The 18,987-nt window shown below is 40.6% G+C and overlaps 1 protein-coding gene across 1 annotated transcript; it reads right to left on the reverse strand.

Annotated features, from left to right (window-relative positions):
* Positions 1 to 5,873: 5,873 nt before the first annotated feature.
* On the reverse strand, positions 5,874 to 18,510 carry xpo5 (exportin 5). The gene is made up of 33 exons (XM_085800017.1): positions 18,281 to 18,510; positions 17,574 to 17,695; positions 17,414 to 17,486; positions 17,186 to 17,323; positions 16,778 to 16,960; positions 16,598 to 16,624; positions 16,300 to 16,485; positions 15,921 to 15,997; positions 15,709 to 15,753; positions 15,518 to 15,608; positions 15,328 to 15,411; positions 15,102 to 15,227; positions 14,922 to 15,012; positions 14,705 to 14,833; positions 13,815 to 13,930; positions 13,559 to 13,714; positions 13,330 to 13,371; positions 13,149 to 13,238; positions 12,825 to 13,024; positions 12,626 to 12,728; positions 11,857 to 12,038; positions 11,557 to 11,657; positions 11,361 to 11,457; positions 11,116 to 11,252; positions 10,729 to 10,826; positions 10,559 to 10,605; positions 10,350 to 10,456; positions 9,468 to 9,527; positions 9,267 to 9,361; positions 9,067 to 9,174; positions 8,135 to 8,272; positions 7,729 to 7,893; positions 5,874 to 7,455 (listed from the first exon to the last, which is right to left on the reverse strand). The coding sequence occupies exons 1-33, from the start codon at positions 18,380 to 18,382 to the stop codon at positions 7,309 to 7,311; spliced, it is 3,663 nt and encodes a 1,220-aa protein (XP_085656143.1). The 5' UTR covers positions 18,383 to 18,510; the 3' UTR covers positions 5,874 to 7,308.
* Between the last annotated feature and the right edge of the window lie 477 nt (positions 18,511 to 18,987).

An 18,987-nucleotide genomic window follows, 5' to 3' on the forward strand; every position in this document is an offset into this window, starting at 1 on the left:
CCGAGCAGAAAATCACCACTATGACCAGAAACTTGTGTGTTGCGGGGCAACCGCGTTGCTAAGCTGCCGTGAAGCTGGCGCTGCTAGTGAAAAACAAGCCGAAGTGTGTTAATTCAGTCACAAAGTGAAATACATCAAATCAAAGCTATCAATCTAACGCTTAATATATATATATATATATATATATAAGAGAAATAAAGCACTGTTTCGACATACAGTGACCTCTCACAGACTATAACAATAATCATGTTATATGATAAAACATCAAGCACAGCAGGTGTGACCTATATTTGATCATAATACAGCATAGCCTAATTAAGATTCATCCTAATCCTGTTGATAAATCATAAAATAAAATAAAATACTTACAGGCTCAGAGGAAGGTAGATTCAGTGTTACTGTTTGACTACACTTACAGTGAATGTGACCTTAAAAGGTTTTTCCCTAATCTGAACTCAACACACACAAAAATACTTAAAACCTAACATTAAAATTTGCTCTAAAAAATATGAACAAAAATTCAGCATAAAAAGGGATATACACTCTATTTACATATCAAAGCAATAACCTTCTTTGCCAATTAAGATTAATGGAGGTCACCTGTGTAATCAAGGTGTGACAAGTAATCTACTTACTGCAGGGTCAGGTGAGAAAACTTCCTGGCAAAAACTACATCCAAAGCCATATAAATATTCTAAACCATGACAGAGGGATGTCAAAAGTATCAGGTAGGGGAATGATATGACAAAATCTTCGGACATTGAATTTGAAACAGGGATATCAAATAGGCTACTGCTGCTTTGTGCAGTGCCTATGGATTTGTGTGGAAGGGGCACTTGAGTGAGATGCCCACACGAGGCCTTCTGCAAATTTTAAAGAAGCTCCAGGCTGATTATACAAAATGTATAAATTTAGTGTAAAGCAAACACTGCTCATTAACAAAAGCACACTATCCCTCACCATGACGGCTTGGTGGTGGCAAAGTCTTGGGCTGCAGGGATGCTTCTTTGCAGCAGAAACAAAGGTAGTAAAGTAGGAACTTCTTCAGCCATTTGGGAAAATCAACTGTGGCAGCAACTGAAACGACTATTGACCCCCTGCGAACCATGACAGAGTAAGGGCAATTTCACAAAGATGGGAAATCAAGGGAAACCACAGATCTATTCATGTCAACTATGTAGATATTTTACTTATAAGGCTTTTCGTAATGCAATGCAAAAATATGTCCATGTGGTCAATATATTTGTAGACACTCAATTCATTCTTTCTTTGCCGAACCAAAGGATAACAATAAATCATATTGCCTCACAAAAGAATCACCCAAATAGAAAGAAAACCATCAAAATATATTAACAAATAGGCCAACAGTTTATTCATTAATTGCCTTGTGTTAGTCACTAAATTAAAAATATTTATCATTTAAAGAGTAACATCAGTTGGTTTATGCACTGTTCTATGTATGATAAAGAAAAATTGTCAGTTTTGATTAATTCTTGTTAGGGCCTGAAAGTGCAAATGTTGTGTATTTGTAAATCTCATCAAAAGCCACATTGATAAGAGAAGTCGGGAGGCAGTGAATGGCGAGGCAGGAGGAGCATGGTGCTGCTGGATGGCTGGGCACTGGAGCCTGGAAGACATGACGGAAAATGAGGATTAGTGGACAGAAATCAGTGGCAGAGACTGTATATTTGGATTTAAATTTGGAAACGTTGTCACAGTCCCCCATCATTAAGGACAAACATAAAAGACCATCCTCTGTTGTAGTTGAAAGCATTGGTGAACTAGAATCTTGAGACACTGTGCAGTGTGGGTGGGACACAGCATACTGAAGGTGGGCGCAGGCTTTTAGTTTTGTTTTCACAGTAGAAAACAAATTCTTCAATATTAGCACATACATGAAGAGGAAGGATTATAGCAGGGGCACAACAAATTATTATATTGGTCTTATTTAATACTTGAATTGTTTTTAAATCAGGCACTGACAATTTAAAGTTTGAAAATAGATTTTAAAAAAATCCCATTATACTTTTATTATATAGCCCATCATATAGGAATCATATATCAAATTATGTCAGTGCCCATTCAGTCAGAATCACAATAAAACATAGTCTGATGCAAAATACAGTTTACCTGTTTGACATAGCCTATGCCTTTGAATTAAAAGAGGAATATCAGGTATCGCTTGTATGGAAATAGCACTGAGAATATGGTTAGAAGAAGCGGATCAAATAAATGCTGCAAATATAGAGAAATACTGGAAGCAGACCTGTTTAAATCAGTAAAATACGTTTTTGATTGTAGGAAGGCAACTACCCCAAACATTAAAAGAAAAAGAAAAAAAAGAAGCAAAACAAAAAAAGCCTATAGGAAGATTATAGGATCAATAATAATGATGCATGGTGCAAGCAGCATTTCATGTTAAATCTTGTTTAGGTCAAGCAAATACTTAGTATAGTGGATGATAAAACTTTAGCTGGCCATATCTAGGCCTATTTAGTACGTGAAACCTGTGATAAACTACATACAGCTTTGAAATAAAAGCAGTGCAGTCGAGGTTTCAAATAGGTTAATAATAATAAAAATAGAAATACTCCAGAAGAGTACACGTAGGCTGCCACAAAACATGTATAAGCTACGTGTAACGACGGAGTAAATGAACATACGAGGGCAGAATGATGCAGGTCTCCACAGTACCAACCTACAGACGTAGCTCTGCTGTCAGCTGGACCGCTGCAGCCTTAAAACACCGGCTTGTTTTCTCAATGACATGTAAAGTCCGAGGAGCTCTGGACTGACACTTTGCTGTCAGTATCAAACCCACAGGCATTTATTGATTCACTTCCGATATTTTTCATAAAAACTGAAAAACAACTTGCCATCGGTAAAGGTTTAAAGCAGCCATGATTAGACAGCGCTCTTCTTCGTTGCGCTTCCTCCCAGCGCAGTGTTTTACGGTAGTTGGCAAACGGCGAACAGAGCTGTAGCGCCCTCCAGCGACTCGGAGGACTGATTTATCTCGGGATGCTCTGTTGAAATTGCTTTTGTGAAATTCACCCCTTCACCAATTTAATTCAGTTTAATGTACCTTTAAATTATTGTTATATATGATTATAAAGGGATGACTATAATTAGGTTTGGGACACCTGTGAATCACAACTAATAAGCACTAATCATAAATACAGGATAGAATTTGATCTAGAATTGGATTAATTTAAAAAAGTATAATAAGTATATTATAATAAAAAAAGTGGTCATGATAGCTGTCTAATTTATTACATTTTTTTTAAATCAGAGGTAGTATAACCTATACTATGGGTGAAAATGGAGTCAGCGAAGGTAGTAATACCATTATCAAATAGCAAGCTTGCATATGCAGTTGGCAGTGACGCTCTATAACAATCAATAATAAAAAGAAACAGACAAAAACATGAGGTGATGTTAGTCTGAATGATGGAAATGCCCATTGCACAATTTGTTTTGAAGTATGAGCGAGACATGTCTATAGATCTGTCAGTTATTTAGACATTGAGCCTTTGTAAATATTCACCGACAGCAAAGTTGGATTCATGTAATGACCAATGTTAATCCATCCCTAACCTTATAACTAATTTTTAAACCAAAATTCAACAGCTCCCCCTGATAGAACAATCACATTAGGGATCTTAAAAGACAATGCAGACAGGTAGGACACCAATGAAAGGTAAACATGGCTATAAAGAACATGATGCGCTCAGAAACCATGTGCAAATGCCATCAAGGATGTAAGATCGACCCATTTCTCTTCACTGATTATTTGCAACAACCACAGTTTCTGTTATTACTGATCCTCACTTCTCTGAAACCTGCTGTCTGTCTGTCTGTCTGTCTGTCTGTCTGTCTGGAAAATAAATGAATAAATAAAAGGTCAGCGTCCTACATTCAACCAGATGCTTGTACTCTGTAATTCTCATGCAAATTCCACCTCTTTTACCTGTTTTGAAATCATTTCACTGCATTTGAGGATAGTCTTTTCATATGAACTTATCCTCCTGCTTGTTAGATATTATATCCACTGCTCAAGGATGTATTTCCCACTGTTAGTCCTGTTATTAGCAATGTTGTTAACAGTTATATTGCCCTCTGGCTCTTTCCCCAGACTGTTTTAAACATGCCTTTGTTCATCCCCTTCTTAAAAAGCTTAATCTGGGCCCTTCATCCAAATTGTAATTTTTTTTATCCAAGGTTCATGAGAAACTACGGTAATCTCATTTCAATTTACATCTTTAATTAAAAATAATAATCTTTTTTAATAGTTTACAATCTGGTTATTAGAGCACACCACAGTACAGTCCTTGTTGAGGTTACAAATGATTTAGTGTTGGCTGCTGACAATGGTTTCTCCTCACTTTTAGTTATAGATTTAGCATTTGACATGGTGGATCACAGTATCTTTCTACATCGTCTGGAGAGAGAGGTAGGCATTAAGGGCTCAGCCCTAATATTACAATATTACCTCTCAAACAGAAACTTCTCTGTTGCCCTTAGTAACTACATTTTTTTCAATGGCTGAGTTAGGGTGGGGTACCGTGTTCCCCAAGGTTCTGCTCCTGGCCCGCTTTGTCAGATCGGTGTGAATCACAGTGTGTCTTATCATTCCTGTGCCAATAACACCCAAGTGCATGTATCTCTGAAGTCCATATAGTATCCCTGTGACTGGTTATTTTTCACACATGAAAACCTGGAAAATGTTCAAACTCAACAATGATTGAAAGAGGTACCTCCCATTTACCTCCGTACATTCCTCCAACAAATCAATACAATCTTCTTGGTGACCTCTCCAATTATATTAAGTTTGCTGCTAGGAATGCCGACCTACAGTAACCTTTGATTATCGAGTCAAACATGTGATTCAGTTTCGTTTTTATCGGCTCAGGTTCATTACTAATATCAGATTACTTCTATCAATCACAGATCAACAAACATGTACAAACATAATTATTTTCTCATGGTTTCTCACTTTATTCATGTTATCAGCCGCCAGGCCTCCATCCGTGGCTTGTGACCGGGAGAGACCAGACATTCACCATTTTGGCTCAGATCAGTCCTATAACTCTTAAACTTCCTTTAAATCTCTCCTTAAAACACATTTCTTTGTTTTAGCCTTTAATAATGCCACATACATGTTTTATATATAAATATCATTTTTACTTATTTTGTTACCTCTTTTCACCTATAGTACTTTTTGTATTATTTGAATGTAATATGTATTTATTCATATTTTCTGTGGGTTTTTCTGACATTGGTTTGACTTGTTTCTTGTAAAACACTTGGTAACTTTATTAAGAAAAGCACAATATGAATAAAGTCATTATTATTAAAATAAACATGTATCAAATATTAACCAAAACCAATTTATTTTCCATATAGCTGTCATTTTCCTTTAAGGATTTTATTGTACCCAGACTATTAACAATGTTCCAAAATGTTTTTTTTTATGTACATGTAAAACAACATTAAATAAAATAATAAGGCCCAAATAAATAGTTGAATGTTTTGTAAATAATTAAAAAGTTATTTCTGCATTATTCTAGGTAGGAAACCAAAAGATGAATTTAAGACAAAATGAATTTATGCTTTTATTTAAAAACAACAAAAATATAAACCACACTGCACTTTTGAAAAGCCTATTTTCTTCTTTGTACAGAACATTTTAGTGTTGAACACATTAAAAATTCCCAAATGTGAGCAATCTTCCCAAAGACAGGGAGAACAGTTGACAGGAAAAACTTTATTTCATTGAAGTTCCTTTTCCTTGTTGAACATAGTGAACCAGCGTCTGAAATGCAGACCCATGTGTGTGCATTTGAAGGGGTCTCACTCCGAGCCAAAATACGTCATTTATTTTGGTCTAAATATAGAAAACACATAATTAAAAAAAACAAATCTTTCTCAACCATGATGGCTCCATAAGAGCAATATACATCCAATAAACTATTCCCAAAAATAATCCATTGGACAATAAAGGAATGTAGTGCTGGTTCATCTTGGCAACACAAAAGAGACCACATAGAATTATATCACCAACTGAACAGCTAGGAAACAACAGAAACACTTGGATTACGCTACACATTAGTTGAGTCCACCCTTAAATATAATTATCAGTTACATGTTGTTGGGTTTTGCTTCTCAGACGATTGTCTGATCATGTTTGTCACGTCCACTGTGAGTGTTTTGGCACAAAATGAAGATCTGGCAAAACTGTGTGAAATGTGCCGAACAGAAAACTGTTGTTCATATTAAAATCTACAGTAACCATTCATGATAACACAATCAATCTGTTTTTTTTTCCTTAGGGTTTGTTTTCATAAAGTATCTTTGCTCCATCGTAAGGAGCGAGCACCTGAGGTACCATTAGCACATGCTTGAGAATCACAATCTGCATTCAAGCCTGTCCAGTCAGGGAAATTACGGTGAATAGAGAGAAATATGTGCACCAGAAGTTCTTCTAGATTTTTTCCTCTTTTTTTTTCTTTCCCTTTTCGACCCAGGACTTGACAGCAGCAGCATGGTCACACCACATATCTGCCAACACTATGTTTTTTTTTCCTGTTAAGTACAAAAGGTCTCCACCTCACGCAAGCCACACGACACACACACACAGCGCTTTCTAACAGGCCATTCCTGCAGCTACTGGGTATACTGGCTTCGCTTGTTTGGATATCATTCAACTCCAATTTCTAGCAGTTATAGTATATCAAACCACAGCTGGGTTCTTGGTTTGATTCCCTAATTCTAGCCTATGACACTCCCAATGTCTGATACTGGGCCATGAGCAAATATTGCCCCTTAAACGGCCCAATCGGAAATGACAGAACACAGTATCGACCTATTTCAAAGTATTTTTTTTCCTTTTAGCTCTGCAGAGCTTCTGTTGTGGAGCAAATATTATTGTTAGCTTGTTGCTTTACAAAATCTGACACAGAGCATTCTTTAAATTGACATATTTCCTACAACCTCTGTGAAAAGGCGTAAGTAAGGAAATAGAACAGAGCTGTGAAATGGGTTTAAAAAAAAGGATTGTGTGTGTGTGAATCTTGCTTGTACAAATGACTTGTGGAAATACATGATGACATTAGTTCGAGCGGTGTCCACAGCACAATGTGAGTAAATACAAAATGACCGAGTGAAAAACTGGGGTGTTAAGAGATATGTTTGGTGGTGCCACACTGCTCCAGCTGGATGACGGTGTCGGGAGGGGAAACCCCGGTTTGTACACACACAACTCCTGTCTTCAGTCAGTATGGAGTCCGTTAGAACCGCCGCGTGGTCCTACAGGGCGCTATTCTCTGGAGCGAAGAGAGCTGCCAGACCCAGCGCTTCACTGTTCAGTACATCCTTGTCCGGCTTCGGCTTTTTAAAGAGCGATGGAAGATTCCGGATATGAACCTCCTTCCTGAACTGCTGGCACAGAGCTTTCTGTTGGCAGGGGACAAAGAGAGGCGAGGTTAAACAGAGCCATCCCTGATCTACCAGAAAGAATTTCATTAGACTGTACAGCCCTGTTGAGCTGCTGCTTTGCTTTTTTTTTCTTTTGCTGCCCTGCACAGAAGATTTACAACACAGCCAGAATCACACTGCTGAGTAATGACTTGCACTATTAAGGCCGGTGTCTCTGGTCACTTGTAATGTCTGTCTGCACAGTGATGTGATAGAGGAGCGCTGCCCTCTAGTGACTAAATGTGGCATTACCCCAACAGTTCCCGCAATCAGCTTCTTGAACTGGTCTTTCCTCTTTTTGTCTCCAACTTTCTGGGCATTAGGATCCAGGAGCCTGTGATCATACTGGTCCAGAGCGTCAGTATTGATGTTTGGGATCTGGGTCATTACTGTCCTCAGCTCCGTGTAGCGAGGCCGCTAAAACAGAAGGAAAGACAATAAAGGAGATTTTTTTTAAGCGTTGTATTCACTGGAATTAACTAAAATTTGAGAACAGATTATATCCCTAAATTTAAAACATCTGAACATACATAGAAATTTACATGGGAAAGATAGTAGATAGTTGAAGGTGATTAGGAGTGAAAGAAACTCAGAGAGGAAAAAAACAAAGGTAGAAATAAACAGCAGATGTGGCAAAAATGGTTGTAATTCGCCTCACCAGGTTCTCATAGATGAGCATGGCCAGCTGGGTGAGGGTCGAGTTGCAGACTTCGTGTTGCCCGTGAACCTGAAGGGCCCGAAGAACACTGGTGTAGAACCATGTGACCGCCTCAGGAAGAAGATTACCACCTACGACCTGTTAGACAAAGTCGGAGGAACATTTTTAAAAACACAGAAGAGGGATGTGCATCAGTAGTGAGGAAGGTTTGAGTGGCAAAATGGGAAAAAAAAAAAAGAGAGAAAAGGTTTGGTCTGATTAGTTAGGCCTGAAATATCTGTGTTGGGAATATTGTTGTTGTGTTTGAAATACTCAAATACATCCACTTACATTCTCAAAAGATCCCATTAAAATCAATGGTAACTAAATAATGATAATAACAACAATACTTGTTAGTGTGGCCCTGTCTATTTTCCCCATCTATGCCTACTAAAGCTGTAGAGCCCAAGCCTGTAGCTGACTCGTGCTTTAAAATCAAACTCCACAGTCTGTGTTCTTCGTTCAAAAGGTTTACTGTAAAACTTTTCTCTCTGTTACAAATCAAAAACTGTGCAGAAAGATGACAAAAACAATAATCCTGTGAAAACACGGTCAAAAACTAGTGTGCTCTCTTGGCTCTATAGCTTCACTAAACAAAACACATAAACGTCACATTATATATCTTAACCAATGAGAAAACTGCAGTTGTTTTAGCACTCTGCAATAAACTATGGAACTGTTTATTATCTTAAAATACAAATCAATTAAATACCACACAGTCTTAATTATCGCTTTGTTTATAATGTGCAAATGGCTCTAACAATACTATTGCAAAGGATGATGGATGCTCCTTTGCAGCTTTTCGGGGACTGTTATAACCAGCCTTATTTTTTGAAAAGGAAAATGTGATAATTTAAAGAAAATGTAAATGTTTTCTGCACCGAGTGTACTACCTGCCGCAGAAGAGTCCAACAGACCATGGAAGCAGTGCGGTGACAGTTGGTGGTGTCCTTCCATGACAGTGAGGTGAAGGACAGAGTCAACAGGTTCATGTAGATGCTCTGGGTAAAAACAAAAAGAGGAGTTTATATCCAGCTCTCAGTGTGTGAGTATTACCGTCCTCTGGTTGTTCTGTGATGCGCCTCAGACTCACTTCGTGTTTCAACAGACATTTCCCCAGCTCGGTCAGCTCCTCCGTGGCGTGGGCAGTCGCCGCCGTCTGCGCCGACTCCATCATCATGTCTTCCTCTGTATGAGAACATTTCAGACAAAAACAATGAGACAAGTTCTCAGAGGAAAAACAGACTCCACCTAATCCACCTATTGATTCACATTTTCACCGTTCAGCTCTTACCTTCTGCTTCCTCTCGGTTTGCTGCTGGTTCAGGCACTTTTCTGGAAATACAGCTCACAGCTAGAGGGGAAGAAAGAAGTGTTATGGCCCCATAAAAACCTGACCTGGGAAAAGCTGATCAGGCAGTTGTGTGCTCTGTCGTGAAAATCCCACACCTCACATTTTTTAGTGCTCTCTCTTTATACACTCTCATTTTCCATGTACGTGAAACATATCTTGACTTGATAAGGGATTCATTTTACAATAATAAAAAAAAAACCTCAATGCCATTCATAGTAATTTACAAAAACATTTTTCGACATTCAGTGAGTTGTTGATTTTGGAGTAAATCTTATTTTCAGCACTACCCTCACTGATAAACACAGGCAAGAGATTTAGAGTCACCAAGACGGATCAAACTGGAGGGAACAGGATCTTATCTACCACGATAATGTGGTGTCTTAGCTTTATCTAGGGAGCCATGGCTGGTATTTTGCACTTTCCTAATGTGGGCTGAAACCATTTTTAGCTTGTGTGGCTGGCAGAAACACAACCTCATCACATGCCTAAAGTGCATTAGCAGAATTAAGGAATAAGCCCTGAGCACCTTGATTTACAGTCAGCGTGCACAGGGACATTATACTACCATCAGAAAACAACTTGAACTTAATCGGACTAACAAACTCACATTTGCAATAAATGTATTATTTTGAATTAACACGTGTGCCAACAAATGACAAGTGCACTCATGCTTGTTTAAACACTTCTTTCCCAGCGAAATTCTTACCTTTTAATCTGATGCTTGACCAAACACCAATAATACAGCATGCTCTTTGGAAGACAACAGCTGTTTGCCACACAGAAGCTACAACGAGAGCAGTTACCAGAGATGCCGCCACTTACTGAGAAGATCCAGCACTTCCCTGGTGACCAGACGCACCAGCTGCTCCTCCAGCATCTCCTGCGTCACCTGGCTATCCTGACACACCACCTCCTCCTCCTCCTCGCCACTACAAAAAAAAAAAAACACATTAAAGAATTAAACTATATTCAACAGAGGGTTTATAGTTAGTTACCATAGAGGCAGACAGAAACACTATCTCATAACTTACTTAACGGAGGTCCGCTGGTTGATGACCTGCCATTTGCTGCTGAGCCTCTGTAGTATGAAGCAGAAACAAGGACAAGACTTTTTGGCAACTGTGACTAAGTGAATGAAGTGCGTTTAACGGTGCGATTCATGATGAGATATTACAGAATGGGGAAACGTGGGGATCCTGACCTGCTGCATGTAAGAGAACAGAGGGCCCAGCAGGGGGCAGAGCAGACTCTCGTGGTACTCCGGAGGACATGACTGCACCAGCAGCCTCAAAAACACCCGTACACAGGTTAAGGAAATTCAGTGTTAAGAGCTCAGATTTGTTGACGTAGCGCAGTATACATTACGTAGGGTACGTACGGAGAAGATCGTTAATACCTACAGCCATTAGGCTTTTTAATTCTTCTGCAAATGGTAGATGAGCTGACGGACAAATAAAGTTCCCTTTCAGGATAAATAAAAGTCATTCTCATTGGATCTACAAAAAGATTGTGTACACATTACCAAATGACTGCAATATATATATTTTTTTAAAGATAAATAAAATGGAGCTAAAGCAAATAAGGATATGAATCATAGGGCGAAGTCTGTGGTCGGGCACATGGTCGAGGGAGACAAAGGCAGAGCCAGCGATTTCCTGAGCCAACCTCTCGATGGTGTAGAACTCCTGCTGCAGTGACAGACCTGCGTTCCCCAGGACATGGAAACTACAGAGGTAAAGAGCAGAAGAGGAGGTAGAATCTCACCTATGACAGCATGCGGGGTGTAAATAAAGCTTTAAAAAGTTTGGAGGCAAAAGTAAAATCAATTCTCACCAGTTGTCATACAATGTGGTGAAAAATCCCTGCATGCGCTCCAGGTTGGTTCTGTACACTGGAGAGTCATAAATATCCAAGATGTGCTGAGAGAGACCTAGAGAAGACACATGTTGAGAAGATTTAACCACTGTTTTGTTTTTTCCCTAGGTGTTGATGTTTTGCGAGGGAAGTGAGTGCAGAAGGCTCCTCTTACCGAGAACCACATTTTTCTCTGCATCCATCACCTCATGGGCCTTAGAGAAGGTCTCACTCAGACGAGCCATGTTCTCTGGCATGTACAGACTGTTGTGAGTCCTGCAGTCAAAAACAAACAATATAATTGATTAGAACTATTATTCCCACACTGTTAAACCTAGTGGTTTTACAGCAATAACCCACGTACATGTGCATCCTAAAAATCAAGCTTTGTTCACTCAAAACTATAGCATCATGTGAGAAATGCCCTGATGTGGGGGTAATAAGGACGTAAAGCAGTGACAACGCTCTGGTGTACCTGATGAGAGCCAACAGGTTGGGCAGCAGGGCCAGAAACTGGGCCGTGCAGGGGTTTCTGTAGATGGGGGCTCCGGCAGGGGTGTAACCCACCACAAAGCCCCCCGCCTTGGCTTCCTCCAGGTCTGCAGGCCAGCGTGCTCGTTTCACCACCCCCAACATGGCGTACAAAGAAAAGCTCAACTAGAGAAAGAGAACAGAAAGAGAAAGCATGGACAACCTGTTTAACAACTTATGACCGAAACAACACCTGCTGCAGAACCATGGACATTTCCACCAGCCTCAGCAGGTTGTGCTTACCGCAAACTAGCAAATGCTCGCATGCTAACACACAAAACTTAGATGGAAAGGTACCACTCCCCTGTGCCTAAATATAGTCTCACAGAGCTGCTAGCACGACTGTAAACTCCTGCTCTTATGAATAAAACATTAACTCCAAGTCCAAGCCCAAAAAAAAAGTGGCTCAGAATTGAAAGTGTGAGCTTTTGGGGGTTGATACAAAAAGATGATGACTGACGCATTCTGTCTGGCAGGTCACTGACAGGAACAAAAACAACAGAAATAAGCTTGATAAGAGATGCTGGACCTAAGGTGGACCTATTGGAAATGCATCTATGCCCAGCAGTGTTATAAGCATTTCAAATTCTGAGCACTGTGATTGACATGTGTTTAGTTTATTTCCCACCTGCAGCTTGTCTTCGTCATCTGAAAAAGCCTGCTGACAGAAACTCAGCTGGGACATACAAGAGTTTACACCTATATACACTTACCCGTCCTCTGTTCAGGCCCGTCATGTCCGTTTCTGCACTCTGCTCGGTGACCATCTGATCTGCTCCAACAAAAGACAGGAAGACGGCAGGGTCCCACAGCACACTGAAACACAAACAAGTCATAACGGTCACTACTTTGTCATTACATTAATATCCGTCGTGTGCAGTTTTTATAGGAATAAAATGAATTCAAACGCACTGCCTCATCTCGTCCGAGGTCCATTCTGCCACCACGGACGCCATCAGTTCGTCCAGAAAAGCCTTCTGCTTCGCAAAGTCTTTGAACTGGTTACTGATCAGCACCAGCGCTTCCATCAGCGAACATTTCTCCATGTGAGTCAACGTGGCGTCACTCGAGAACACCTTCTTCACGTGATTGTAAAACATGTCGAAACAAGGCTGGAGAGAGGGGGAAAACAGTCATCTTTATCATTCATACAGCCGTCTTAAATATGTAATCATTGGCAATGTGGTTGCACGAAAAAACATCATTATATTTAAACAGGGATGAAAGGGCATTTACCAAGATGAACTCTGAGTAATCCCGGCAAATTTTAAGGATGGAAAAGCAGGCGTGCCTCCTCACATTCTTTACAGCTCTGGTCCGAGGTGCCTGAGGATGTCAGTAGGAGAATATATTTTTTCTAGTCTTGAATGAAAAGAATAAGGAGAAGTGCTAATATATTTCCCAGAGAGCAACTCACCTTACTGTCCTGACCAATCTCAAATGTGATGGCTTTAAACAGCTGCAGAGAAATCAAAAGAGAAAAACTTAAATATCCACGTCCAAGTCCCCAAATCTCCACATATAACAATCATGAAATCATTTATTATTCCCATTACGAATTTCTATGTGCCTATAAGTATATACGCTAATAATACATGTATAGTAGACATACGTTACATGTGGCAACCAATGATGACTAAGCTGACCTTGTATAGGACTTGTGTCAGGAAGTGAGGTCTGTGTGTGACAAAAGGGAAGAGGGCAGAGACGTTGGTGAGCACACAGGACAAGATGAGTGGGTCTTTGGTGTCGTAGTTCAGCACGGCCTGCAGCAGCTCCATGCTCTGGTCAATGGGCAGCTTCTATACAGGAAAGGAGGACACAGAGACCTCACATCAGTCAGTCAGCTTTAATTCCTCATACAGTTTTACTTGTACCACCACTGAAAACTGATCCTTTTACCTCCTTTTCCAGACTTTTAATAATCTGCGCGACCATGCACTCCATGAAGATGGTCATTGCATCCCACTGGACGACAGATGGAGACAAGAGGGAGCAGAGTCCTTCTGCAGTCTTAGCTAGTGAGGAGGAGAAGTTAGACAAAACAAGTTGCATTTAAAATTCCTGACAATAATCAAACTAGATTTTTTTCCACTAAGGTTGCTCTGATGCAAAAAGGAAGACACAGATTCAGTAAAGGCAGGATTAGACTACGCGATTTCAGGCCAATTTTCACACGATTTTGTCGTGGCAGACAAATTTCTAATGTTGGGCCCGATTATGAATGTCGGGAACGGAAAACGGACGTGTAGCGTGACGTCTACGATGCTCCACAACGGCCCGACAGAAAGTCTAGCATGTCAGAATTTTTTGAATTTCTTCGCCTAATCTCCTACGACGTTAGTCAATAGAATGACATAGCACTCTGACTCTTCATGTGCGCAATATAAGTTAATGGTTTTGAGAAGCGTACACATTTGTTAATAAATGTACCTCATGTTCTCTGTGAAGGACAGACAGTCCATACTGTCTTCTTCACCAGACCCAGAACGGCTCCACGATCGTTTTTTCTTCCTTTTCTTTTTCGTGTCTGAGCAAAACTCCACTCGCATCACACAGCGCTATAGTAACCATGATTGACAGTTTGTTGTGATGCCCCCGATGGCCTATGAACTCGCGCAGGGTCGTGATTTATCGTGATCGGTGATTGGTCGTGGTCATACTTGTAGTGTTGTCATTCTCCCGACCGAGACACGGCAAGAATTTATACCACTGTGATCGTTTAATCTGAAAAAAATATTGTGTAGTCTGAACCTGGCCTGAAACGAATTATTTTGAAGACAAACACTTACATGTGGTATCGCCCATATCAATAGGGCTGGTAATCTGATACTGTAACCATTCTGCTGCTATCTGAAAGGCATCAAGAGGAACGATGCGACATGCGCTCCTCAGCACCTCTCCCTGCTGCGCTCGAAAAGCTGTGAAGCATGAAAACACACCATGAAATACACAACGGGACAAAACACTGAAAGTTAGTAACAGTGACGCTGAATCCGTAATACTTACAATTAAAGAATGAGTTGAAGTCCTCGTCGCTGTCAAAGTCTACGCGGGAGTATTCACAACTCGGGCTGTCGTCTCTAGATGGAAACCCGGTCTGAAGAGAGGGAGACAGAATAAAGAAAACGTCTAGTAACACGCTGTCTGATCATACGTGGCCACAGCAGCACAAACATCACGTCTTACCTTGACTAGGTTGGTCATACATGCTCTAAGGTATTTGGTGGCCATCTCCACGACAACCGCATCCTTTGACAGAGTCTCGTGTCTGAACAAAGCTCCCCAGGTAGACAGAGTGGAGGACTTCAAAAACTACAAGAACGGGGGAATGGGGTCCACGAGAGGAGAGAGTCAAAGATGGAGGGATTCATGTTCCAGATGCAGTCTTTAATAAAAGGACTGGACATCTCACCTGACTGGAATGTGTAGTGAAGGCCAACAAGGCTTGCAGGTACTTGTTGAGATTTGCAGGTACTTCAACCTCCACCTCTGACCCCTTTAGAGAGAACATGATATCACAGTGATTGATCATAAACTTGCTAAAACGTGCTTGTGCGGAAGATAAAACCCCATGTGTGACTTCAACGTGTGGACAAACTCACCACTAATGAGTAGAGCTGTCCTCCCAGAGCACACAGGACCTGACACAGCCTCTTCAGGAAGATGTAGCGTCGCTCCATTACATCCCCCACTCTGCACGTATACACACACAGAGCTATAAGTCACATCTGGACAGAGTGAATATACTGCTTAATAACTCTTATTACAATGTTTTTGTGCTCAAACGACTTACTGTGACTGAGAGGATTTTTTACATATCGCTGGTCCATCTGCCGACCTGTGATCAGACACACACACAAACCAGTCAATAAAAGTGAAAATGATAGATAGATAGATAGATAGATAGATAGATAGATAGATAGATAGATAGATAGATAGATAGATAGATAGATAGATAGATAGTCTTGTATTGATAGAATGATGTGGAGAAGGAGTTGTACTTACTGGGCTGCAGACAGGATGTAGTGAATGGCCACATCATCAAACAGCAGCATGAATGGCTTCCTATCCTCCAGCTTGCCCTGTGGCAGAATGACACGCTGCTTATTATGATCATATAAAACACAAGCAAACTTAAAATTTGTATATTTGTTTAGGAATTCAGATCAAAGGAAGAAGTGTGTTTTGAATGACCATATGGTAGCACTATTGATCTGAATCGGCACCACTTCTTTCAGGGATGATGTTTTTAAGATGGTATGCAGTGGTAACCATGTGACAAATACGGTTAACATGAGAAAGAAATGGGGCTGAAAAATAAGCTCCGGGGCAGACACTGTGGCCTCACCATGGCTATTCTACATGTACTTTCCCTGTGACTCACCTTCCGGCTGATGGCAATGAGCAGACACTCTGCTGCCTCCAGCTGCAGCTCGGGCTCGCTCAGTAGTGAACATAATATCTCCAGTAGATGGCAGTTTCCAGAGGTGATGTGCACCAGAGACACCCAGTCTATGTAGCCGGCAAGTGTATTTAGTGTAGCCACTGCGACTCGACTGTGACCTCTGGCCTGAGCATGGAGAAATGAGAGAGTACAAGGAATGAGAGAAAATAGTAAGACTGAAATAATCCAGGTTATAAGAGGTTCATTACAGAGTAAAGATCCAGTGATGTTTCATCACCTTCAGCTCATGTCCGGGTGCCCCTTTCTGAATAAAGAGAAAACATTCACAGTCAGATTTTGCTTTTCAGCTGAGCAACATAAATAATCAATAGATACAAATTGTGATAATGCTAAATAAACGTATCCTAATGTGAAGTATTTCTACAAAATTAAAAGTTATATAAAAGAGTCCACTGACCAGTTTGCGGTAATCCTCGACATGAACTTGCAAAATTGCCATCATGAAACTGAAGATGTTTTCCATGTTTTGGGTGAGTGTCTGCTGGATGTCTCTGCGTCGCTGGGTGGGCAACGTCTGGAAGGTGATCACATCCTCCGCCAGCCTCAACAGGATCAACATCACCACCTCCGTCTGTGCCTCCTATGAAAGGCCAAAGTCAATTTTAGCAATACTTCATTCAATTAGATTTCGCTTTTATAAAAGTCTGTAACAACAGGATTGAAGAGCTGTATCTTTTGTTTTCACAGATAAAATAGCAAAATAGTAAGTTGACATAACAGTACTTATTTGCATGTAAGTTATTACATAATCGTATTCAAAAGGCATGAGAGATGCTCTGTGTTACTCCCGGAAACAGTTACTCACCCCCTGGCTAGTGAGAACTCCCATCTCTTTCAGCATATCTGGCCAATGCTGAGGCCATTCTCTCTTTATCATTTCTACTGTGATGCGTGACAGGGCATCTTTGATATGGCTCTCCTCCTCCAGGATAGGACGGGTACCCTGATGAGATGCAAAAGAAATATCAGATATGTGTTTATGACAGAGATGCAAACTCTGTGTTACATAAGAGTGTGTTAAAGTGCCACTTACATTTGATAACAGCTGCATGGCACACTCCTTCAGCTGGACCTTCTCTTGCTGTGGCATGTTGTTCCATCTGAACCTACAGGAAAAGCAAGCTCCTTTTAAAATATGCAGCTCTAACATGTCAGTCTTTGTTATACTTGATCGATTATTATGTCTCACTCACTTGATGACGTGCTCCAGGATTTGCAAACCAAAGTGTCTCACCACAGCTGGTTGGGCTTTATCGGCCAGTTGTAAAGCACATGGGACACAGAAGGAGTTTGTCTCTTTAAACTCCTCACAAAACTGTGGTGCAACGATAATTAAAAAAAAAAAAGTATGTTATGTTACAAAAAAAGTGTAAAATTTTAAATAAAACACATATAAACCAACCTAATACTGTGTTACTTCTGTGTTACCCAACAGCTGCCTCAGTAACACTCCAATAACTACTTTAATAGCATGCAGCTAACTTACCAGCTAACAAAACCAGGAGTAAATACAGCAACACAATGTTAGCTAGACTAATTAAACAGAGTGCTTTCTGTCACACCACAGCCATAAAGCCAATGCTGCCATTTCTATGAATGAATGAATGAATGAATGAGGGTGAGTCGGCAGTGAGGTGGTGGTGAGGTGTTAGTCATGGCATACCGGCTAGCTCACACAGCATCTGGCCATCATCCCTGCGTATTTAGCTTTGTTTACAAACCTTACTGGACTGTAAAAGAGCGACACTGTTACGCTAACTCTGCTGATGACTGCTACCCTTTTTTATTATTATTATTATCAAGGCTAGCGGGGACTTAATGCTTCTCTCACAGCAGCGGTGAATAGATGACAAGCTCGGCTAGATAGCGGCTAAGCTAGCAACCTCCATAACGATGCTACCTTCAGGGCCTCCAGTCGGTAAATCTGGTTTGACTCCGCATCCATCATCACATTCACAGCTTTGATGAGCTGATCACACATGGCGGCCACCTGGTCGGCCATGACTTCAGGTAGCGTCTGGCACTGTTGTTAAGACGAAAGCAAAGGAGCTCCCTTATGCAAAGCACCTGCACAGCGGCGAGCTGCGTACGCTCAAGGGAGGTACGACCAACCAACGTGCGAAAAATGTGCTGCGTCCTGCGTGTTTGAGCCTCTCGCTCGCCGTCGAATGGGAATTCTGGGAGTTGTAGTTGAAGCGCCCCACTCTTTTTTTCCCCTTTAGGATCGTCTATGTCCAGACAGAGAGATCACTCCTAAGTCAAACAATGGAATACATTCTGAAATCATGTAGTAAATGAGATAAAGTTAAGTTATTATAAAATAATTAATTATTTTTAATAATTAATTATAATTATTTTTTTTAAAATAATAATTTTATGGGGGTCTTAGGGTTATGGATACAATACTACATGCCTACTTATTTTTAATTATGTACCCCCCCTCTCTCTCTTCCATCCCTTCTTCTCTTCTTCTCTCTCATTCTATACGACTACTGTACTCTCTCCTAGTCGAAACATCTCACATAAGAAATCAAGCACAGACACACACACACACACACACACACACACACACACACACACACACACACACACACACACACACACACA

This window comes from Trachurus japonicus, chromosome 15 (assembly GCF_045865225.1).
Source record: "Trachurus japonicus isolate A0001 chromosome 15, Traja_1.0".
Taxonomy (NCBI): Eukaryota; Metazoa; Chordata; class Actinopteri; order Carangiformes; family Carangidae; genus Trachurus; species Trachurus japonicus.

Excerpts from the sequence above, each read along its gene's own strand:
- xpo5 (XM_085800017.1), bottom strand. The coding sequence starts at position 18,382 with ATGGCCGACCAGGTGGCCGCCATGTGTGATCAGCTCATCAAAGCTGTG. Across the intron at positions 15,228-15,327 it reads TCACTACACATTCCAGTCAG|TTTTTGAAGTCCTCCACTCT; the intron begins GTGAGATGTCCA and ends CCGTTCTTGTAG. Across the intron at positions 8,273-9,066 it reads GTTGGACTCTTCTGCGGCAG|GTCGTAGGTGGTAATCTTCT; the intron begins GTAGTACACTCG and ends TTTGTCTAACAG.